This window comes from Cololabis saira, chromosome 21 (genome assembly GCF_033807715.1).
Source record: "Cololabis saira isolate AMF1-May2022 chromosome 21, fColSai1.1, whole genome shotgun sequence".
NCBI classification, from domain to species: Eukaryota; Metazoa; Chordata; class Actinopteri; order Beloniformes; family Belonidae; genus Cololabis; species Cololabis saira.
The window spans coordinates 37,779,632-37,802,856 of NC_084607.1; the positions used below are offsets into that span (position 1 = coordinate 37,779,632).

Sequence of the window (23,225 nt, forward strand, 5' to 3'; positions counted from 1 at the left end):
CTGCTAGCCGTCTTCAGGATCCCCAAATGGGAGGTGATGTTGCTACATGCAGGACTGTAGCAAGCTGTCCGTAAACTAACGTTACCTCACAGTTATTCTCGTTAAAATGATCCCCCTTACATCAGGATTTCAGACTTGCGTGGTCTGCTACAGGATAAGCATTGCGTGTGCAGGTGATACTGAAACACCACCCCCAGGTAGTGGTGATAAGAGGAGTGGTGGGACAAGGAAACCACAGGGAAGCAGGAACGCTACTGCTCTCATTTATTTGGATATTGATTATCAGCAAGAGAGAACCTCATGTGTTTAAAATAAGTTCCCAGTCCTCGTGTAATCAGCAAATTCCAGTTGTTTACAGTTGTTTACAGTTAAACACATCAAATTAAATGTCAAATTTAACAGATGTTTGTTGTTCCATCAGTATTTCCTCAGACCCATGTAGCTGAGCAGTGACTGGTGGTCCTGCTGGTACTCCTGCTGGTACTCCTGCTGGTACTCCTGCTGGTACTCCTGCTGGTACTCCTGCTGGTACTCCTGCTGGTACTCCTACTGTGTTGACGTACCGGGGCAGTACCGGGGCAGTGCCGGGGCAGTGCCGGGGCAGTGCCGGGACAGTGCCGGGGCAGTGCCTCAGCAGCGACATCTGCTGGTCTGACCACCACATCTCTGACCAGTTCTGCCTGCCGTGGACGGGGAATGAGCCCGAATGCTGCCCAGCATTCGTCTTCACTGGAGCTACTCCAAGGACCGAAGATGGAAACATCAATGCAGGACAACCAGTGGTGGACAGTAACGGAGTAAATTTACTTGAGTACTGTACTTAAGTACATATCCAGAGGATTTGTACTTTACTTGAGTATTAGATTTCTTTGGTACTTATTACTCTTACTTGAATACATTTCCAAGACAAATATTTTTACTTTTACTCGAGTAAATTTCTAGGAAGGCTGAAAAGTACTCGTTACTTTCAGGTCTACTATTTTTTCTTCTTCCCTAAAATCCTATTGGACACAAGCTGTTTTTGTCAAAGGAGGAGACCTATCACAGTGCACGCTCTCCACTGGGATGTACGTAAAGCGGAAATACGTCAAGCCTCCTCAAAAACGATACCGCCAAAGTAGCCTGCGTTTGTCAAAGACAGAGCCGCAACAAGTCAAGACAGAGCAATGGCTACGAGTTAAAAAGTTAAAGAGTTGAAGAGTTAAAGAGTTAATTCTCAGAAACAAGAGTTAAAAGATCCTTAAATTAATTTAGAAAAAATATAGTAATTTACTGATGTGGAAAATAAGAAATTTACTCTTACTCTTACTTAAAGGAGCCGTCTGTAAGAAATGGCCAAAACTGGTACTGCAGTCACTTTCAAAATATTGTTGAGCGGCGTGTACCCTCCCCCTCCTCCCCCCGACCAGAGGTTGCCAGGTAGGCTGCAGAATGCAGCAGGAACGTAGGCTGCCATGGCTGCGATAATTAGAGCCCAGCTGGCAACCCGGATGCCGAAACAATACTGACTTGGTGATTGGGAGATAGGTGGAGGGTGGAGCTTCAGAAACAATACTGACTTGGTGATTGGGAGATAGGTGGAGGGTGGAGCTTCAGAAACAATACTGACTTGGTGATTGGGAGATAGGTGGAGGGTGGAGCTTCAGAAACAATACTGACTTGGTGATTGGGAGATAGGTGGAGGGTGGAGCTTCAGAAACAATACTGACTTGGTGATTGGGAGATAGGTGGAGGGTGGAGCTTCAGGCCAAAACAAAAAATGACAACATAAACATCAGTTGAGGGCTGCAACTCCTCTTTTTAAACTGGAATATCCTGGCTTGAGTGCTGTTGTCGGTGACATAAGTATTTGAAATGAACATGATTTTTAAATGTCTGTTGACATATCAGGGTCATTTTATGATTCGTTTTATTATTGCTCTTACATACAGCTCCTTTAAAGTAAATTTAAAAGCATTTACTTTTGGATACTTAAGTACCTTTAAAAGCAAGTACTTTTCTATTCTTACTCGAGTAATATTTTGACTGAGCTACTTTTACTTGTAACGGAGTAAATTTTGACCAGTAGTATTTGTACTCTTACTCAAGTACTGGGGTCGAGTACTCTGTCCACCTCTGAGGACAACAAGTGATTTTGAGAAGTGTTCAAACTCACGCTCACCTGAAAGGGATTCTGGCCAAGAGATGGGCTGAAGTTCCGCCGTTTAAATCATCATTTGTCCAAAAATCTGACCATGTTGTGGGATGTTAAAACGGCTGGTTTTTAATGTTCATATGAAATAATAATTATTATTCCTAATCAATACTTAATTTACTAAGTCCCAGTCATGGTGCATAATGACCACACATCTACGTAACATTGATTATCTGTTACCCACAACCCCCTTGTGCTTGCTGGTGAAGAAAAAACAGCTATGAGTTGTAGTTTTCACCGAATTCTGTCGATTACTTTTTTAACAAACAATTCTTCTCTGAGATTTGAAAACAAGTTCTTTGACCCATCAAGTATGTGTTGCTCTGTGTTCCTGTCGCAGATTCTTCCGTCACATCCTGGAGGTGAAGTCCACCCTCCGGACCAGGGACCGGGTCACCTCTGACACGGAGCGGCAGCCTGCACACACACAACCCCGTCAGTCAGTCAGGGTCACCTGCACACACACACCCCCGTCAGTCAGTCAGGGTCACCTCCACACACACACCCCCGTCATTCAGTCAGGGTCACCTGCACACACACAACCCCGTCAGTCAGTCAGGGTCACCTGCACACACACACCCCCGTCAGTCAGTCAGGGTCACCTGCACACACACAACCCCGTCAGTCAGTCAGGGTCACCTGCACACACACAACCCCGTCGGTCAGTCAGGGTCACCTGCACACACACACCCCCGTCAGTCAGTCAGGGTCACCTGCACACACACAACCCCGTCAGTCAGTCAGGGTCACCTGCACACACACACCCCCGTCAGTCAGTCAGGGTCACCTGCACACACACACCCCCGTCAGTCAGTCAGGGTCACCTGCACACACACACCCCCGTCAGTCAGTCAGTCAGGGTCACCTGCACACACACACCCCCGTCAGTCAGTCAGGGTCACCTGCACACACACACCCCCGTCAGTCAGTCAGGGTCACCTGCACACACACACCCCCGTCATTCAGTCAGGGTCACCTGCACACACACACCCCCGTCAGTCAGTCAGGGTCACCTGCACACACACACCCCCTTCAGTCAGTCAGGGTCACCTGCACACACACACCCCCGTCAGTCAGTCAGGGTCACCTGCACACACACACCCCCGTCAGTCAGTCAGGGTCACCTGCACACACACACACCCCCGTCAGTCAGTCAGGGTCACCTGCACACACACACCCCCGTCAGTCAGTCAGGGTCACCTGCACACACACACCCCCGTCAGTCAGTCAGGGTCACCTGCACACACACACCCCCGTCAGTCAGTCAGGGTCACCTGCACACACACACCCCCGTCAGTCAGTCAGGGTCACCTGCACACACACACCCCCGTCAGTCAGTCAGGGTCACCTGCACACACACACCCCCGTCAGTCAGTCAGGGTCACCTGCACACACACACCCCCGTCAGTCAGTCAGGGTCACCTGCACACACACACCCCCGTCAGTCAGTCAGGGTCACCTGCACACACACAACCCCCGTCAGTCAGTCAGGGTCACGGGTCAGGACAGGGAGTGGTAGGGATGGCCCGATACCCATACCAGTATCGGCCCCGATACCCATACCAGTATCGGCCCCGATACCGATACCCATACCGGTATCGGCCCCGATACCGGCCCCGATACCGGTATCGGCCCCGATACCGATACCAGCCCCGATGGGGGATGATTGGCTGAAACAAAGGAAGACATCTGATTGGTTGCAGATCCTTCCGTGTTAAAAAAACACATCTGTGGATTGAGTCACGTCAGGGGAGTCTCAAAAGTCACATAGCCTACAAATGCAGCGCAGCTCACAGACAAAAAAACGGTTGTAAATCAGGTTATATTTGTGTGTGCATCAAAAATACATTTGTGTATCTTGTCCTACGCACGTGTGAATTGTTCTGTGCATTTGTGGATCGGCGTGTGCATTTGTTACTTATGAGACTATTCTAGCTCCATACTTTCAGGGCAACTGATGGGATGGAGACAGGGTAGAAATAGTGTCTAATTAAATGGATTTGACTAGAATCACACCCTCTGTCAAACGTTTGTACACACCTACCCATCCACCACGAACGCCGGTGTGTCCAAACCTTGCAGGTGTAATTGATAAAAACCAGACTGAGATGGACTGCTGTACTACAACCGTCTACTTCCTGTCTAAAGGGTGTGGAGATGACTTTCATTGTGAATTCTCAAGATTTTCAGTCCGTAAATGGAGTTAAAATTAAAACATATACAATATATTTATAAAATAGAGGGAATGCCCATGACGTCAAGACTGAGTGTCAGCGTAAACTTTCAGTTTGAGCAACAGGAAAACATCCAAAAAGGTTAAAGAGCTGTTGTGCGATCGACTTTACTCATAGATTGAGCAAGAAATCAGAGTTATCGTTTTACAGACTGAGGAAAAATAAGCTTAAGAGAGACAAATGGATCGCTGCAATTCACAGAAACAACTGGATTCCAGGCACCGAAACATGGATTTGCGGTTCCCATTTTGTATCAGGTAATGTTGGATTTTTGGGTAGATAACGTTAAACGGTCAAATCATAAAGTTCGGTGTCCTCATCACTTTAATTTCCACAACAAATCCTGCCTTGAAGTCGGACCAAGCGTCAAGACTTTTGTAAGCCTTCAACCTTTGCTTCGTGTATTTCCCCGGTGTAGAAATTAAGTACATATAAATATCAGGAAACTGGATTGGTGGTCAAATATCCATTATTTGCAAGACCTGATAGTGCCTTATGTTCCTGTCAGAGCTCTCCGTTCTAGAATGCAGGTTTACTCGTAGTTCTTAGAGTATCTAAATGTAGATTTGGAGGGCGGGCGTTCTGCTATCAGGCACCACTACTATGGAACCAACTTCCAATCTGGGTTAAGGAGGCTGACACCACCTCCACCTTTAAAACTAAACTTAAAACATTTCTTTTTAGTAAAGCCTATAGTTAGTGTTTAGTAAAGCTCTAGCTGGTGTTGGTAAATCTCTAGGTAGTGTAAACTTTAGTGTGTCAGAGTCGCTCCTGTAGTTTCTTGTGCTGGCCCCCCCTTCTCCTCCCTTTTCTCTCTTTTGTCCATGTTGCAGCATCCTTTGCCGGACACCGGAACCTGCAGGTGGTCGTGGGTGGCTTGTAGCTTGCATTACGGAGCACAAGTCTTTCCCTGACCCTGCACCCCAACCTGGGACTTGCTGATTGGGCCGGAGCTTCGGGAGCTGCGTGCTGGCCTGCGGTCCCCACCCCTGGTCATCCCGTTGCTGGCCCCCCTTCTCCTCCCTTTTCTCTCTCTGCAGGTGGTCGTGGGTGGCTTGTAGCTTGCATTACGGAGCACAAGTCTTTCCCTGACCCTGCACCCCAACCTGGGACTTGCTGATTGGGCCGGAGCTTCGGGAGCTGCGTGCTGGCCTGCGGTTCCCACCCCTGGTCATCCCATTGCTGGCCCCCCTTCTCCTCCCTTTTCTCTCTCTGCAGGTGGTCGTGGGTGGCTTGTAGCTTGCATTACGGAGCACAAGTCTTTCCCTGACCCTGCACCCCAACCTGGGACTTGCTGATTGGGCCGGAGCTTCGGGAGCTGCGTGCTGGCCTGCGGTCCCCACCCCTGGTCATCCCGTTGCTGCTTCCACCTGCCTGCTGTGTTGTTGCCGTCCCTGACCCACCAGTCTGGCCCTCGGCAGGAGGGTCCCCCCTTATGAGCCTGGTCCTGCTCAAGGTTTCTTCCCTCCTAAAGGGGAGTTTTTCCTTGCCACTGTTTGGCTTATGGTTTTTCTCCCACTAGGGGAGTTTTTACCTGCCATTGTTTATGTAATAACTGCTCGGGGGTCATGTTCTGGGTATGGGTCTCTGGAAAGCGTCTAGAGACAACTCTGTTGTATTAGACGCTATATAAATAAAATTGAAATGGATTGAATTGAAATATTAATGTCCATGGACCACTGGTTCTTGGTAACTGTACCAAATATTAATGTCCATGGACCACTGGTTCTTGGGGTAACTGTACCAAATATTAATGTCCATGGACCACTGGTTCTTGGTAACTGTACCAAATATTAATGTCCATGGACTACTGGTTCTTGGTAACTGTACCAAATATTAATGTCCATGGACCACTGGTTCTTGGTAACTGTACCAAATATTAATGTCCATGGACCACTGGTTCTTGGTAACTGTACCAAATATTAATGTCCATGGACCACTGGTTCTTGGTAACTGTACCAAATATTAATGTCCATGGACCACTGGTTCTTGGGGTAACTGTACCAAATATTAATGTCATGGACCAGTGGTTCTTGGTAACTGTACCAAATATTAATGTCCATGGACCACTGGTTCTTGGGGTAACTGTACCAAATATTAATGTCATGGACCAGTGGTTCTTGGTAACTGTACCAAATATTAATGTCCATGGACCACTGGTTCTTGGGGTAACTGTACCAAATATTAATGTCATGGACCACTGGTTCTTGGTAACTGTACCAAATATTAATGTCCATGGACCACTGGTTCTTGGGGTAACTGTACCAAATATTAATGTCCATGGACCACTGGTCCTTGGGGTCACTGTCAAGTCCAACTGACTTTAATTTAAGCCCATAATCAGCTGTTATCCCGTCTTCTCCACTAATTGCAGCTGTTTTTACCACTCGGTAAGGGGGCTGATCCCGTGGGGAAGTGGCGTCAATGCAGACCCTCTATACAGAGCACAATAAAATCAATGATTGGAAACTGGTTGTCAGACGAAGCTGCCAGGGCACACGCACGAGCAGACCATGACGGTCTGTAGCGTTGACGTCCACTGTTCAGGAGGATTGTTCTTCCAACATACTGCGGTTGACTGACAGGGCTGAGTGTGTGCACGTGCATGTTACCTGACAGGGCTGAGTGTGTGTGCACGTGCATGTAACCTGACTGGGCTGAGTGTGTGCACGTGCATGTTACCTGACTGGGCTGAGTGTGTGCACGTGCATGTTAACTGAATGGCCTGAGTGTGTGCACGTGCATGTTACCTGACTGGGCTGAGTGTGTGCACGTGCATGTTACCTGACAGGGCCAGAGCCAGTCGCAGCTCCTCTTTCAGCAGCTCCAGGACTTCAGTAACGCCTTCCTCTCCCTGGACACAAGCAGAACACACTGATGCTTTCATCCACAACCATCTTCCTTTTGTGTCTGCGCATATTAATGCTCAATACCATGCTGGTAAGAACCTCAGGCATTGCTAGGCTAAGCTACCGCGACTAACTAACCCCCAAAACTACAGAGCGAGCATGCAGGTGAACGAGCCGGTGTATATGTCTGTGTGGCTATGTGTGTGTGTGTGTGTGTACAGGACTGTCTCGGAAAATTAGAATATTGTGATAAAGTTCTTTATTTTCTGTAGCCAAATTAAAAAAACAAAAATGTCATACATTCTGGATTCATTACAAATCAACTGAAATATTGCAAGCCTTTTATTATTTTAATATTGCTGATTATGGTTTACAGTTTAAGATTAAGATTCCCAGAATATTCAAATTTTTTGAGATAGGATATTTAAGTTTTCTAAGCCATGATCAGCAATATTAAAATAATAATTTTTGTAATTGCATTACAGAAAATCACAATATTCTAATTTTCTGAGACAGTCCTGTATATTTCTGTGTGGCTATGTGTGTGTGTGTGTAATAGTGTAATAGAGGGGGGGGAGGCAACCCCGCCACTCGAGAGACCAGACCACCAGCAACCCCACAGAGGGGAGAAGAGGGCGGGAGGAAACCCACCGCCAGCGAAGCCCCCCCGCCCCCCCGCCGGTGGCCGAGGGGACCCGCGGGCGGGGCCCCCACGACCACGGGAAGAGGCAGCCAGGGAACCCACGGCGGTGGACCGGGACCCAGGCGAACCCCGACCACCCGGCCCGGGCCGGACATGTGGCCAGGAGGCCCTCACCCTCCAGGACGCCCTCACCCTCCAGGCCAATGACCCCCACCCGGCGAGTGGCCAGCCTGCCTGCAGAGACAGAGCCGCCACTCATTCACTCCACGTTTCCCCCTCCCCCGGGGGGGTCCAGCACCGTTTCCCCCTCTCCGGGGGGTCCAGCACCGTTTCCCCCTCCCCGGGGGGTCCAGCACTGTTTCCCCCTCCCCGGGGGGTCCAGCACCGTTTCCCCCTCCCCGGGGGGTCCAGCACCGCCAGGCGGCCCCCCAGGGCCCCCCAGTTGCACAGCCAACAACCATCTTCCTGTTGAAGTCAACAGTGGCTCCGAGGTTCTGGCGCGTTATGGACGGATTCTAATGTTTTTGTGGTTGGAGAGAATGTTCTTAAATAATCCGTTTAACAGAGAGAAGGACTTCACCTGACACGCGAGGCCCCAAAGCACTGGTCGGCCAACGAACACAGCTTTGGCTCCCAGAGCCAAGGCCTTCAGGACATCAGTGCCACGCCTCACTCCTCCATCCATGTAGACGTCACAGCGACCCCGCACGGCCTCCACCACTTCCTCCAACACTTCCAGCTGCACCCACACAAACAAAGGTCCTCTATAAGGCGCCACACTGGCTTAAACAAATCACTTTCATTACATTTCATACCGTCGCAGGAACGCCATCGAGCTGTCGAGCGCCATGATTGGATACCAGGATGCCAGACGCACCATGTTCCACAGCCTGCACAGCGTCTTCGCCTGGCACACAAATATAACAATTACACACAATAAAAGAGTGTGTTGGGCGTCCACTCATGGGGGAAGACCGAGCAGCTGATTGATTGACAGCTTAATAGTTAATAGAGGAATCCTGCTGACACACGGATGTAAATGTTTAACTCGTTTTGCTGACTTAAGGCCCAGGGGCCTCATTTATAAAGCTCGCTTGCGCACAAAACAGGGCTTGAAAGATGCACAAGCCACCTTTTACGCAAAGGTTTGGATTTAAAAAGAAAAAACTAACCGAAAAATGTGTGTATCTTTATGCCAACCCTCCCGTAGGAACATTTTGAAGATATGGGGAACTGGCGACGCAGGCGGTGAGGTGGTGAAATGAAGCCAGATTCATGTCATACTTTTAATGTCATCACATATCAGACTTATAATATAATAGCGCTGATCGTGTCCCTCTGTGTTTGAAGCTCAGCGTCAGTCAGGACTCTGGTGCTGCTGCTGCAGCCGCGGTGCAGGACACGCCGGGAACCTCCTCTTCAACCACCGCGACAACCGTAGAGTGACTGAGGACAGAACAAATGATATAAATATATATATATATATATATATATATATATATAGTGAGTTTTACGTGCGCGTGAAACCTTTACGCGCGGGTGTAAACCTAAATTATGGTTCTGCGTTAAAACGACGCAGAGCCTACGCCGTAGGGTACGCGGCGACGCGCACCTACGCCGTAGGGTCTGCGTTGGTGTAACGTGGAACCATAAATCAGCCTTAAAGATTTCACGCGGGCACCTAAAACTCATATATATTTAAAAAATCCGTGTCCCCTTAGGGGCTCCGTACCTCTTGGCCTCCACCTTCAAATCACACCACTTCTTTTTTTTTCTGCACCATCTGTTCGTGGCATTCACAGCGTTTAGCGCAGCAACGCCGTGCTGCCACTCACTCGCTTTATTTTATACTATTTATACTTTTACTGTGACCACCAAATAATGTGGTTTTCCTGTCCTCCACCTCATCCACAACATCTCCATCTCAGTCTCCGTGAAATTTAGTGGCACGGTGGCTCGACACGTTCATTCATCCTGACGCGCAGCAGAAACAGACTGCAGGTGGCGCTGCACATGCTCAGCAGGCTCATTTATATGCAAATACAGTCATTAACTACTTTGGATTGTCCATTTATGGCAAAAAGTGGGCGTGTAGAGGGCGGGGTGTGAGGCGAATTCACATGCGCAACCTTCCAGCTGGACTGTGATTTATAAAGAGAACATTGCGTGCAAGTGTGCGTGCACACGATTTTATAAATCAGGATTTTTTTTTGCGCCATTTTCGACTTTTAGGTTTACGTACACTTTTAGTATGGATCCTGCACACTCTTTTATAAATGAGGCCCCAGGACTGTGTGACCTCATCAATATGTGTATACACAAACATGCATAAACATAATGTGTATGTGGAGGTGTGTTTATACCATTCAGTACTCCTTTCACAATGACAGGTAGGTGCGTGTGCTTCTTAAGCCATGTGATGTCGTCCCAGCTGAGGGCGGGGTCGATCGCATTTGCAACATAAACAGCCAAACCGCTGTCATTCCCATAGTTGTCCTCAGAAAAGGCCAAGGAGGCTGAGGTGAAGTTGGACATGCTAGGGCCACACACACACACACACACACACACACACACACACACACACACACACACACACACACACACACACACACACACACACACACACACACACACACACACACACACACACACACACACACACACACACACACACACACTCCAATACCAACATCGATCATATGGTCATTCATTGCTCCTGCATCTGGTTCCTACCTCAGGTGTGGGGGCATTTTAAAGCGGTTGCGCACATCAGCCAACCTTTTCCCCAAATACGGTGTATCCACGGTAACGAAAATGGCCCGATATCCCATCTTCTCTGCTCGGTGCACCAGTGACAGCGTGAGCGCTCTGTCTTTGTAGATGTAAAGCTGCAGCCACAGGACGCCCCCGTCTCCCGGGGAGGCCGTCATAGCAGACATCACTTCCTCTATGGTGGAGGTGGCCCAGGAGCTCAGCATCATCCCTGTTCCCACCGCTCTGCATGCTGCCGACACATGATATTACTGCTGATGAGGGACTTCACAGTGCTTTCTAAGTCATAACAGGATTTCTCATGGATCATTTTGGCCCTGCAGGGCCGCGGGCGTCCGCATGGTCGTCTGCAGGGTCGTCTGCAGGTTTGACTCTGCAGACGTCGTCCGTGGCCCTGCAGACGTCTGAAGGACCGCGGACGTCTGCATGCCTGACTTTACTTTCCTCAAACAGAATTCAAGTAAGGAAAAAAGACTCCTGGGGCCTCATGTACAAGGATTTCCTACTGAAACATGGCTTACGCTTAAATCCAGAAAACGTCCTACGCACAAAAAAATCCAGATGTATGAAACTGTGCGTAGGCATGAATCCAAGCACATTTCCTTTGTACACCCCAATCAACGTGGAATTGAGCGCACATATAGGAGTACCAGACTCCTCCCTGTCCACGGCCCCATTTAAATATGCACATTTATTTAAATAGGCCCTCAAGGGCAGGTGTCCCTGCAGGTTTTAGATGTTTCCCTGTTTAATTGCACTATGATACAAGGAGCTGTGTCATCAACACAACTATCCAGACTTTGATGACAAGCTGGTGACGATCATTAATTAGAATCAGGTGTGTTAAAGCAGTGAAACATCTAAAACATGCAGGACACCGGTCCTTCTGGGATTCAGTTTGACACCTGTGACATATTTTTTTTTTTTTTTGTATTCTTTATTTCATTCAAAAAATAAAATAATTCAATACAAATACAAATACAAATGTTCTTAACTTGTGAATGAAAAGCAAGCAGAAAGAAGAAGAATCTTATCTGATGTGCCCCTTTTTCCAAGAAATAACTTCACAAATAACATAAATTAATCATATAATCTGTACATTAATGGAATGAAAATGCTTCCTGTTAACGTACATTCATGCAATGTGTGTGCAGTCGATAGCTCCGATTACATTAGGAAAACCGGCTCTCGCTGCAAATTGCGGATAATTCCGTCCCACACAGCTGGCATGGCTCGGCTCACAGTCGACTGGCACAGTCCCGATTGGTCGGCCAGCTCCTCGAATGTCCCTGTTGCTAGGAACCCCAGTGTGGTCAGCACCTGTATGGGTACCGGTGTCGTGCCAAAAAGTGATTGCCAACTATTTTTGGCAGGTGAAAATGCCTATTTTGTGTTGTAATGGTCCTTTAAAAGAATTAAAAGCAATCCTGTGAGCTCTAGTATTTATATTATGAAGCTCGAGAATGAGATCAAATCATATTTAGGTAGAAACAACCTTTCATTAACTGTATTTGGCCTTCAATCAATTTTTGGCAGGTAAAAAGACCCATTTTCAGGGGAGAAATCAGATTCTGGCAGGCAATCACCGGCAATGCATGGCTCCTCGCCGTGTCGCGCTCCAAGACCGGCCGCAGCTCCGCGTACAGTTCCAAGAGCATCGCCTTCGGGAACCTAAAGCGGCTGATGAGCCAGTCGTCATCGTTTGCCAGTAAATCCTCTCGCTCTCTAAATATTCTTTCTCTTCTTACTACGCCATTTGCGATATCTTTGGGCATGCTTTTATATCCACTCGTGTAATTGCAGACAGTTGAATGTGTTAATTGTTCAGCAGTGTGTCTCTGATGTGCACATCACTCTGAGGGCTAATTGTTTTCACATTATTAACAGTTTTTCCAGCATCACCTCTAAGGGCCCGATTTACTAAGATCCTAAATAAAGAGTACTAAATTGCGTGTGCACTGAAAAAGTTTGCGCGTGCTGTTGTTGTGTGGTTTGCGGGTGATCAACTAAGATTGCGTGCGCAATTGATAACAGGTGCAAACAGCAGTATTTAAAGTGTTGCGAGGGTCTGCGCCATGGAGAGTCTGGATGGAATGCACAGTCACAAGTCACAAGCGCAAAATGAAATTGAACGAGTTGGAGTTAGAGATATTAGTGGAAGAGGCAAATAAACACATTAATGAACTACAGCAAATACATTTAAACATTACCAAAAGAAACGCAATATCGGAGAAAACCTGCGATAGAATAAATGCAGTTGGTAACACAAAAAACGGAAAAACGTCTGGTTTTTCATATTTCAATTTTAGGCACAGATCAAAAATACGAAATAGAAAAAACGGGCCACAGGACTGAATTTGATTTTAATATTGAATTGGTCGGGTTTGCGTGACCCGGCGGTGCTCGGCATGATCACGCACGCACGCGCGCACGCGCGCACACGCACACGCACACGCACACGCGCACACACACACACACACACACACACACACACACACACACACACACACACACACACACACACACACACACACACACACACACACACACACACACACACACACACACACACACACACACACACACACACACACACACACACACCTCATTTCCTGTTATTGAGTAATTTGATTGATAATGGAATAAAAGAGAATTTAAATCTATTAAGTTTACAGCTTGGCAACCTATACCTTCTGCCTGAAGGCATCAGCTCATATTCCCTGTGCAGGATGTGATTTGGGTCTGAGAGGATTTTTCGACCTTCCTTCATAAGGGTTTGTTCAAATATCTCTTGCAGGGATGACATCTATATCAGACGCAGAGCTGGAGAGCGCTTTGATTCATCTATTTATGAGTTAAGTTTTTATTCAGATGTCCACAGTATATTGCAAATATTATATATTATATAGCAAACACTGACAGTAAATGTGTGACAGACGGGACCATCATATGGCCGAAAGAAGAGAAGTGTTCAGAACAGCGCACGGAGCGCACACTAAAGGCTGATTTATGGTTCCGCGTCACACCAACGCAGAACCGACGGCGTAGGCTACGCGGCGACGCACACCCCACCGCGACCCTACGCCGTTGGCTACGCCGTCGATTTAACGCAGAAGCATAATTCAGGCGAAGCTGCAGTCTCTGCGCTGATCACAGACACACCGGGTCGGAGCGGATTTGGTCATGATGTTTAACCTGTGTTTTGTGATTAATAAGCACAGGTTTTAATTAAATGTAATTTACGAAGGATGATTTCACGTTCAATAAGATAAGTAATCAATAAAATACAAAGTTTTGGCACAAATGCTTGGCCTGCTTGTGGGCGAGTGGAGGGGGGCACATTAAAAGAAGGTGGCAAGAAGGCGAAGAACTAAAGAAAAAGTGGCCTTTAATAAAACTTGTGCAACCATTTTTAAAATAGCATGCAGCAGAATAAAGACTCTCTCTCTGCGTATTCTTTGATTTTGGATGTCGCCTCCTTGCCACAATAACAGCAGCAGCAGATTAGCACCTTCCTTTCGAACGTATTAAATACAGATGCAATCACAATACGCGCAATTACTTTCAGGCTTGGTAAATCTCATTGCGCGTGGTAAATGGAGCAATTTGCATCTTCCAGTATTTAGGATTTCTGCCGGGTACGCCCCATATTGATTATTCATCAGGGCAAAAGTACTAACTGAATTGCGTGTGCAATTTTGCGCATTTCAGAGCCGCAGTCCTCTTTGCACGCTGTTAGTAGATCAGCTGGCACTTTGGTTTGCGGGTGCTGTCAAGTTTGCACAGGTTTTTACGCATGCAAACCTTTAGTAAATCAGGCCCTAAGTGTCGCCAACGGACCAATAGCTGTGGAAACGTGCGTATGCCAACCATGAAGTTGGCGTCGGGCACCGCACATTTCCACGGTCATTTCACTCTTGTTACATCTGAACGTTTGCGTGGAAAAGGGCGTACGCCATGTTTTTGTGCGTACGCACCCTTTGTACATAAGGCCCCAGGTGAAGTGCTGATCAAACGTCAAGCACGTGTCGTCCTTTAGCATGGCTGGACTCTGGATCCCCGTGTGTGTGCACGGGTGTGTGTGTGTGCACAGGTGTTTGTGTGCGCGTATATGTGCACCTCTGGCCGTGGCGGTCTCTCCTGCAGGGTGAGCCATCCTCTGCATGGCTGTGGCTGCAGCACACACAGGCATGCTGAGTGTGTGTCCCAGCACGCTCACGGACAGATCCACCGTGGACACGTCCCTCAGCACCCGAGGGAGAACATACCACCTGCAACAGAAACACTATTACTGCAACACAATAACTACTGAGGAGCTGCTCTCAATCACCAGCCCATGTCATCCAACAGCTGGAACTTCTACTCATATCATGTCTATGAGATTAAATGTTACAATAGACAATATTTGTATGGATGACCAAAAATAAAAGCAGAAATATATATATTTTGTTTTTCCTTTTCCTTATAAGTGCATTCCTTGTTTTTACATTCCTTCATCTCCTCTTTTTACTTTACCTGATGCATTTCTGCCTCCATTATGCAAAGGAGGGCTGCCCTTCTGGGTGCAGCTCCTCTACTATTGATCAATAAACAGGAAGGAGCAGGATCGGGACAAAATTAAATTCTGCAACCGCCGGTGACACACTGGGATAAACATACACAGCCCTCACATTGAAGTGTAATATTGCTCTAACTACCTTTTTGTTTACACCATCAGCCTCACTGAAGACTGAATATTGTCTAATGGGTGAATTTCTAAAATTAGCTATTATGTGGTGTAGGCGTGGTCCAAGAGACATTATAAAACAAAGACACTACTGTATATTAACTATAAATCTGGACATTATTATTATTATTATCATCATCATCATCATCGGTTTTAGTCTTTAGGTTGAGCATTAGTCTTAGTTTTCCTGATCCTGCTCCAAGAAATGCACGTATAAGGCAAAGGGAAAAACTAAATATATACATTTCTGCTTTTATTTTTAATAATGCCATTTTTTCATCCTCCATATATTTGTGTCTCCTCTTCTTCACAAACTGCTCCACTTGCATCCCAATCGGCCCTCTCCTGGACCTGGACTCTATGCTCTCACTTTATATGGGAATTAATGCTGCTCACGTGCATTTTAAGACCTTTTAAATTGGTCGGATGAGAACACAGCAGACTCAAGTATTTGTTTATTTTGTTCTTCAGAAACAAATTCATGTACTTTAGGAGTGCCATAGTTATGAGTTGGGACAATTCTGGAGATTTTAAATACAATAACTATGTTGAAAACGTTTAATAAACTTGTATATATAGTATAAAGTCCAAAACGGCCAAACTCCTAGTTATCTCCAAGACCTGATAGTGCCTTATGTTCCTGGCAGAGCTCTCCGTTCTCAGAGTGCAGGTTTACTCGTAGTTCCTAGACTAGTATCCAAATGTAGATTTGGAGGGCGGGCGTTCTGCTATCAGGAACCGTTACTGTGGAACCAACTTCCAATCTGGGTTAAGGAGGCTGACACCACCTCCACCTTTAAAACTAAACCTAAAACCTTTCTGTTTAGTAATGCCTATAGTTAGTGTTTAGTAAACCTGTAGCCACTGTTTGGCTTAAGGTTTTTCTCCCACTAGGGGAGTTTTTACCTGCCAGTGTTTATGTAATAATTGCTCGGGGGTTTATGTTCTGGGTCTCTGGATGGCGCCCAGAGACAACTTGTATTGTAATAGACGCTTTATAAATAAAACTGAATTGAAAAGCATGTCACAGCCCATGTAGTGTGTTTGTCTTCATCCCTTCTGCTCTGGCTCTGAATGAGATTCTGAGGGTTAAAGTAGCTGTTGCCGTGTGCTTGAGTTAACCTTTGTGCTTGCACTGAAACACCAGGTTCCTCAGAAAAGCGTGAGTGTCGTACCTGTCAAAGGCAGCCACGTTATCAGCCAGGGTGTTCTGGCCATCAGCTCCGGAGCGGTAGTAGTCGTACACAGATTTGGGAAGAACTTTCCTGGCTTCGTCCTCGAAGTCGGCGACACACACGCGACGTCCCGTCATTGCTGTCCACTCCACGTCCAGCTACCAGGCTGCTGGACAGCAGAGCTGTCCACGCAATCATTAACCTGCTGCAGCTCCTGCAGCACCAGTTTACACAAGATTAGCAGTGACTGGGACCGGGGTTCATGTGTGACATGTGTGGAGAGTTTGGCTGTAGATAACGGCCGACTGGACTTTGAATCACTATCGTTTCACATTTTAGGAATAACAGTTGCCAGCCTAAAGAGCCGAGCTGCTGCCGCCGGGCCGGGGGACGACGCTCCCCAAACACTTCATCCGTGAAGGGAAATAACTCAAAAACAACCTTCATATTTCTAAAGTTTATTTGGCATCCAACAAAATTCAATAAAAGCTTTAAGAGTTAACATGTTTCACCACCACCACCACAAACAATTGTTCAGAATAAAAAGGTAAAACTAGAAGGTCAAGATTGATAAAATGCAAGCAAAGGCTGGATGACTAACAGTTTGTGTCAACCAGGTCAAAAGAAGGAAAGAAAGATCTAGCTACGACAAGCACAACGGTGACGGGAGTCTGCACCTCCTCGCCACGTCACTAGCAACGTTTCCATCTTCAGCTCACAAATGAGCATCCAATTTGTTGTTTATTCAGTTATTTTATTTTTATTTTTTTACACAGCAGGATCTTTGTTTTATATACAAAAGCCCAAGGAACCATTGTGAGAAAAGAAGTCCACTTAACCTCATGTATGTTAAATTTGAGAACCCTCAGATGTGTCGGCGTCTCGGCCGTTGGATTATCGTGTTCTCTCCGTTTCAGCTGGACGTCCGTGTGGCTTCGAGAACCTTCAAACCTTCCAACTGCGCCTGGCCTAACTTACCCAGAAGGCCATGGGAGAAGATCGGAGACGAGCGTATGGACATGGACGTCTCCTGCTCGTCTTCCCCACAGAGCGTGAGCAGCTTCACTTCCACGTCCCCCTGCCCTCAGACGGACTTCCATGTGGGAACAGGATGCAGTGATGTTTTGAAGGCTAATTGATAGTGAGCTATGCAGGTGAGGGGGGAGGTGAGGAGGCCTTTCTTCTCCTTCCCCCATCCCCATCCCGGCCCCATGTTCCCCACTCAAACCCCTGGAGGGGGACGGGTCCACAGGCCCACTGAGCGTGGTGTTGGCCCGGTCGCCGGTGGGTGGGGGTGTGGATGCAGCGGCGCCAGATTGGATGCCGGGGAGTTTTGGAGGGCAGACTAAGCATCCACCTCCCTTCTCCTACCCCTCAGGTGGCCCGGAGCTGCCGTTCCGACACCCCAGTCGCTCTGGACTCTGCTGGATCTCCAAGCATGTGCTGGACCAAAGACAGGAGCGGCGCGGCGTTCACACCCAGGCGGTCCAGCCCTCGTACAGCTGGGCCAGGTTATCAATGTTGGTGGCCTCTTTGATCACAAAGTCCACCTGCAACAACAACAGCAGCAGCAGCTGAGCAGGGTGCAAGGAGAAACACAGATACAGCCGTTGATCTAAGACAGGGCTCGGCAACCCACGGCTCCAGAGCCGCATGCGGCTCGTTAGCGCCGCCCTAGTGGCTCCTTTTTTCTCTTTTTTTCTTCCTTTTTCATCTCGACATTGACTTTTTTCACAAGATTGTACTTCAACATTAATCTCGAGATTTTGACTTTTTTCTCTACAATTCGACTTTTTTCACGAAATTCTGACTATTTCCTCGACATTTCGACTTTTTTCTCTCAACATTTCGACTTTTTTCTTGACATTTCGCCTTTCGCCATTTGCCTTCATTTTTTTCTTATACAAGACGTCATTTTTTGGCTCCAGACATATTTGTTTTTTGTGTTTTTGGTCCAATATAGCTCTTTCAACATTTTGGGTTGCCGACCTCTGATCTAAGAGAAATGTCAAGACGGAAAGGTGTGGAGACAAACTGCAACAGTATCTGCAACTTCACAAACACGGCGGCAGCATCATCACGGCACTAGAACAACCTCCCCCATCGTCTGGGAGAAGGAACAAAACCTTTCCTGTGACAGGAAACTAGAAAGGCTGGAGGAAACATGAACAAATGCAGAGGCTAGTACCTGCTCGGAGACACTCATCCTCCTGTTGGGGTCGATGTCTCGGCCCTCCAGCTTCACCTTCACTCTCTTCCACACGCTGACGGCGTACGAGTTCCTCTCCTGGACGGCTGCAACAGAGACAGAGGGGCGGCTCAGTCCGGCTGGTCCCGTTAGTCCGGTCAGCGGGCTGGACTCCCCCAGCTGGGCTGCAGGGATCCAGCAGGGAACCGTGCAGGGATCCAGCAGGGAACCGTGCAGGGATCCAGCAGGGAACCGTGCAGGGATCCAGCAGGGAACCGTGCAGGGATCCAGCAGGGAACCGTGCAGGGATCCAGCAGGGAACCGTGCAGGGATCCAGCAGGGAACCGTGCAGGGATCCAGCAGGGAACCGTGCAGGGATCCAGCAGGGAACCGTGCAGGGATCCAGCAGGGAACCGTGCAGGGATCCAGCAGGGAACCCTGCAGGGATCCAGCAGGGAACCGTGCAGGGATCCAGCAGGGAACCGTGCAGGGATCCAGCAGGGAACCCTGCAGGGATCCAGCAGGGAACCGTGCAGGGATCCAGCAGGGAACCGTGCAGGGATCCAGCAGGGAACTGTGCAGGGATCCAGCAGGGAACGTCCTGTCTCATGATATTATATTATAGTCTCATTTATCTATACTTGACATATTGCAACATTGTTTGGGGCTCTTCTTATTCTTCGTACCTTAATCAATTATTTTTAATTCAGAAGAGATTTTTGAGAATGATTTCATATTCTACTCATCAAGCACCTTCTGCACCATTATTTAGCTCATTTAAATTATACATTTTTTCTATTAATATGTTTCAAACATGCCGGTTTATGTTTAAGTTCATTCATTCCAAACAAGACATTCCAGGCACTTTCTGTTATCAGATATCCACTCTTATTCAGTTTGAGGTGGAAGAACTTTCATTTCCCTCTTTGTCTTTTACCTCCAGTCACAAATCCTTTATCAGATTCCATGGCCCTCAACTCTGGAACTGTTTAGATCGCTCTCTTAAGTTTATCATCCTTAAACATGTTTAGGACCAGCTTGGTGGGGAATCTCTTATCCAGGCTAAATTAATAGGCTATTCTAATTTAAATTAAATTGCCATTTTATGGATATTTTTTGTTTTTGTGTTTATTCTGTTTTTCTTTGTTTCTTTTACCTTTTCTTTTTTTCCTTTCTTTTTCTTTTTCTATTGATTGATTTGTTTTTGTGATTTTGTATTGAGGAGGAGGATTTTTTCGGGTTTCTTTTCCTCTCCTGCACAATTATTTGTCCTTGTCAATATAATTACTGTTTTATCATTGTGCATATGAATAAATAAATAAAAATAATAAAAACGTACCGCGGCCCGTCTTGGGGTCCCGGACGGCCCTCTTGGGGCTGGGGTTGAACCCTTTGCTGCTCATCAGCAGGGTGCTGGGCGGCGTGTCGGTGGGGGTTCCAGGGTTCCGGGGCGGCACTCGCCGTGCATTCTGGGACATGGAGTCCGGCTGGGTCTTCACTGCAGAGCACCTGACGGCTGGAAGCAGCACAGGTTAGTGAGAGAAGAGGCTTCACCCTGGCCCTCAGGCTGCAGGAGCGGGGGTTCTGCTCACGTACCGGCAGCAAAGCTGGTCTGAGCTGCAGAAACTGGACTGGAACATTCCTGGTTCCTGTCCGTCACCAGCGGGGAGGCAAAGCCCACCAGGCCGTTGTAAACACTGCAGAGGTCAGACAGAGGTCAGAGGTCAGTAACAGGAAGCAGTGTGAGGATGGGGTGGAGGTGTGTGTGACAGCAGTGTGAGGATGGGGTGGAGGTGTGTGTGACAGCAGTGTGAGGATGAGGTGGAGGTGTGTGTGACAGCAGCAGTGTGAGGATGAGGTGGAGGTGTGTGTGACAGCAGCAGTGTGAGGATGAGGTGGAGGTGTGTGTGACAGCAGTGTGAGGATGGGGTGGAGGTGTGTGTGACAGCAGCAGTGTGAGGATGAGGTGGAGGTGTGTGTGACAGCAGCAGTGTGAGGATGAGGTGGAGGTGTGTGTGACAGCAGTGTGAGGATGAGGTGGAGGTGTGTGTGACAGCAGTGTGAGGATGAGGTGGAGGTGTGTGTGACAGCAGCAGTGTGAGGATGAGGTGGAGGTGTGTGTGACAGCAGTGTGAGGATGAGGTGGAGGTGTGTGTGACAGCAGTGTGAGGATGGGTGGAGGTGTGTGTGACAGCAGCAGTGTGAGGATGAGGTGGAGGTGTGTGTGACAGCAGTGTGAGGATGAGGTGGAGGTGTGTGTGACAGCAGCAGTGTGAGGATGGGTGGAGGTGTGTGTGACAGCAGCAGTGTGAGGATGGGGTGGAGGTGTGTGTGACAGCAGTGTGAGGATGGGGTGGAGGTGTGTGTGACAGCAGTGTGAGGATGGGTGGAGGTGTGTGTGACAGCAGTGTGAGGATGAGGTGGAGGTGTGTGTGACAGCAGTGTGAGGATGAGGTGGAGGTGTGTGTGACAGCAGCAGTGTGAGGATGGGGTGGAGGTGTGTGTGACAGCAGTGTGAGGATGAGGTGGAGGTGTGTGTGACAGCAGCAGTGTGAGGATGGGGTGGAGGTGTGTGTGACAGCAGTGTGAGGATGAGGTGGAGGTGTGTGTGACAGCAGCAGTGTGAGGATGAGGTGGAGGTGTGTGTGACAGCAGTGTGAGGATGAGGTGGAGGTGTGTGTGACAGCAGCAGTGTGAGGATGAGGTGGAGGTGTGTGTGACAGCAGTGTGAGGATGAGGTGGAGGTGTGTGTGACAGCAGTGTGAGGATGGGTGGAGGTGTGTGTGACAGCAGTGTGAGGATGAGGTGGAGGTGTGTGTGACAGCAGTGTGAGGATGGGGTGGAGGTGTGTGTGACAGCAGTGTGAGGATGGGGTGGAGGTGTGTGTGACAGCAGTGTGAGGATGGGGTGGAGGTGTGTGTGACAGCAGTGTGAGGATGAGGTGGAGGTGTGTGTGACAGCAGCAGTGTGAGGATGGGTGGAGGTGTGTGTGACAGCAGTGTGAGGATGAGGTGGAGGTGTGTGTGACAGCAGTGTGAGGATGAGGTGGAGGTGTGTGTGACAGCAGCAGTGTGAGGATGGGTGGAGGTGTGTGTGACAGCAGTGTGAGGATGAGGTGGAGGTGTGTGTGACAGCAGTGTGAGGATGGGGTGGAGGTGTGTGTGACAGCAGTGTGAGGATGAGGTGGAGGTGTGTGTGACAGCAGCAGTGTGAGGATGAGGTGGAGGTGTGTGTGACAGCAGCAGTGTGAGGATGGGTGGAGGTGTGTGTGACAGCAGCAGTGTGAGGATGGGGTGGAGGTGTGTGTGACAGCAGTGTGAGGATGAGGTGGAGGTGTGTGTGACAGCAGTGTGAGGATGAGGTGGAGGTGTGTGTGACAGCAGCAGTGTGAGGATGGGGTGGAGGTGTGTGTGACAGCAGTGTGAGGATGAGGTGGAGGTGTGTGTGACAGCAGCAGTGTGAGGATGAGGTGGAGGTGTGTGTGACAGCAGTGTGAGGATGGGGTGGAGGTGTGTGTGACAGCAGTGTGAGGATGAGGTGGAGGTGTGTGTGACAGCAGTGTGAGGATGGGGTGGAGGTGTGTGTGACAGCAGTGTGAGGATGAGGTGGAGGTGTGTGTGACAGCAGTGTGAGGATGGGGTGGAGGTGTGTGTGACAGCAGTGTGAGGATGAGGTGGAGGTGTGTGTGACAGCAGTGTGAGGATGAGGTGGAGGTGTGTGTGACAGCAGTGTGAGGATGGGGTGGAGGTGTGTGTGACAGCAGTGTGAGGATGGGGTGGAGGTGTGTGTGACAGCAGTGTGAGGATGAGGTGGAGGTGTGTGTGACAGCAGTGTGAGGATGGGGTGGAGGTGTGTGTGACAGCAGCAGTGTGAGGATGAGGTGGAGGTGTGTGTGACAGCAGTGTGAGGATGGGGTGGAGGTGTGTGTGACAGCAGCAGTGTGAGGATGAGGTGGAGGTGTGTGTGACAGCAGTGTGAGGATGAGGTGGAGGTGTGTGTGACAGCAGTGTGAGGATGAGGTGGAGGTGTGTGTGACAGCAGTGTGAGGATGAGGTGGAGGTGTGTGTGACAGCAGCAGTGTGAGGATGAGGTGGAGGTGTGTGTGACAGCAGTGTGAGGATGGGGTGGAGGTGTGTGTGACAGCAGCAGTGTGAGGATGGGGTGGAGGTGTGTGTGACAGCAGCAGTGTGAGGATGGGGTGGAGGTGTGTGTGACAGCAGTGTGAGGATGAGGTGGAGGTGTGTGTGACAGCAGTGTGAGGATGAGGTGGAGGTGTGTGTGACAGCAGCAGTGTGAGGATGGGGTGGAGGTTGTGTGTGACAGCAGCAGTGTGAGGATGAGGTGGAGGTGTGTGTGACAGCAGCAGTGTGAGGATGAGGTGGAGGTGTGTGTGACAGCAGTGTGAGGATGAGGTGGAGGTGTGTGTGACAGCAGTGTGAGGATG

At 48.6% G+C, this 23,225-nt stretch overlaps 2 protein-coding genes across 2 annotated transcripts in view; both read right to left on the reverse strand.

The window, feature by feature from the left end:
• Window positions 1-1,309: 1,309 nt before the first annotated feature.
• Window positions 1,310-16,807, reverse strand: hao1 (hydroxyacid oxidase (glycolate oxidase) 1). The gene is made up of 8 exons (XM_061712171.1): window positions 16,594-16,807; window positions 14,812-14,963; window positions 10,654-10,924; window positions 10,284-10,456; window positions 8,736-8,827; window positions 8,501-8,659; window positions 7,213-7,282; window positions 1,310-2,611 (listed from the first exon to the last, which is right to left on the reverse strand). The coding sequence occupies exons 1-8, from the start codon at window positions 16,728-16,730 to the stop codon at window positions 2,544-2,546; spliced, it is 1,122 nt and encodes a 373-aa protein (XP_061568155.1). The 5' UTR covers window positions 16,731-16,807; the 3' UTR covers window positions 1,310-2,543.
• Window positions 16,808-17,035: 228 nt separating this feature from the next.
• smg1 (SMG1 nonsense mediated mRNA decay associated PI3K related kinase) overlaps window positions 17,036-23,225 on the reverse strand; it is a 125,340-nt gene continuing 119,150 nt past the window's right edge. The window contains exons 61-64 of the mRNA XM_061712520.1: window positions 20,378-20,478; window positions 20,121-20,297; window positions 18,782-18,888; window positions 17,036-18,143 (exon numbers count right to left, since the gene is read on the reverse strand). Coding sequence (XP_061568504.1) covers window positions 18,066-18,143; window positions 18,782-18,888; window positions 20,121-20,297; window positions 20,378-20,478 — 463 coding nt within the window. The 3' untranslated portion in view covers window positions 17,036-18,065. The remainder of the gene's footprint in view (window positions 18,144-18,781; window positions 18,889-20,120; window positions 20,298-20,377; window positions 20,479-23,225) is intronic.

Coding starts and splice junctions, on each gene's coding strand:
- hao1 (XM_061712171.1), bottom strand. CDS start 16,730: ATGACGGGACGTCGCGTGTGTGTCGCCGACTTCGAGGACGAAGCCAGG. Junction 14,964..16,593: donor AACGTGGCTGCCTTTGACAG/GTACGACACTCA, acceptor TTTCTGTTGCAG/GTGGTATGTTCTCCCTCGGG. Junction 8,828..10,283: donor TGTGAAAGGAGTACTGAATG/GTATAAACACAC, acceptor TTTGTGTGCCAG/GCGAAGACGCTGTGCAGGCT.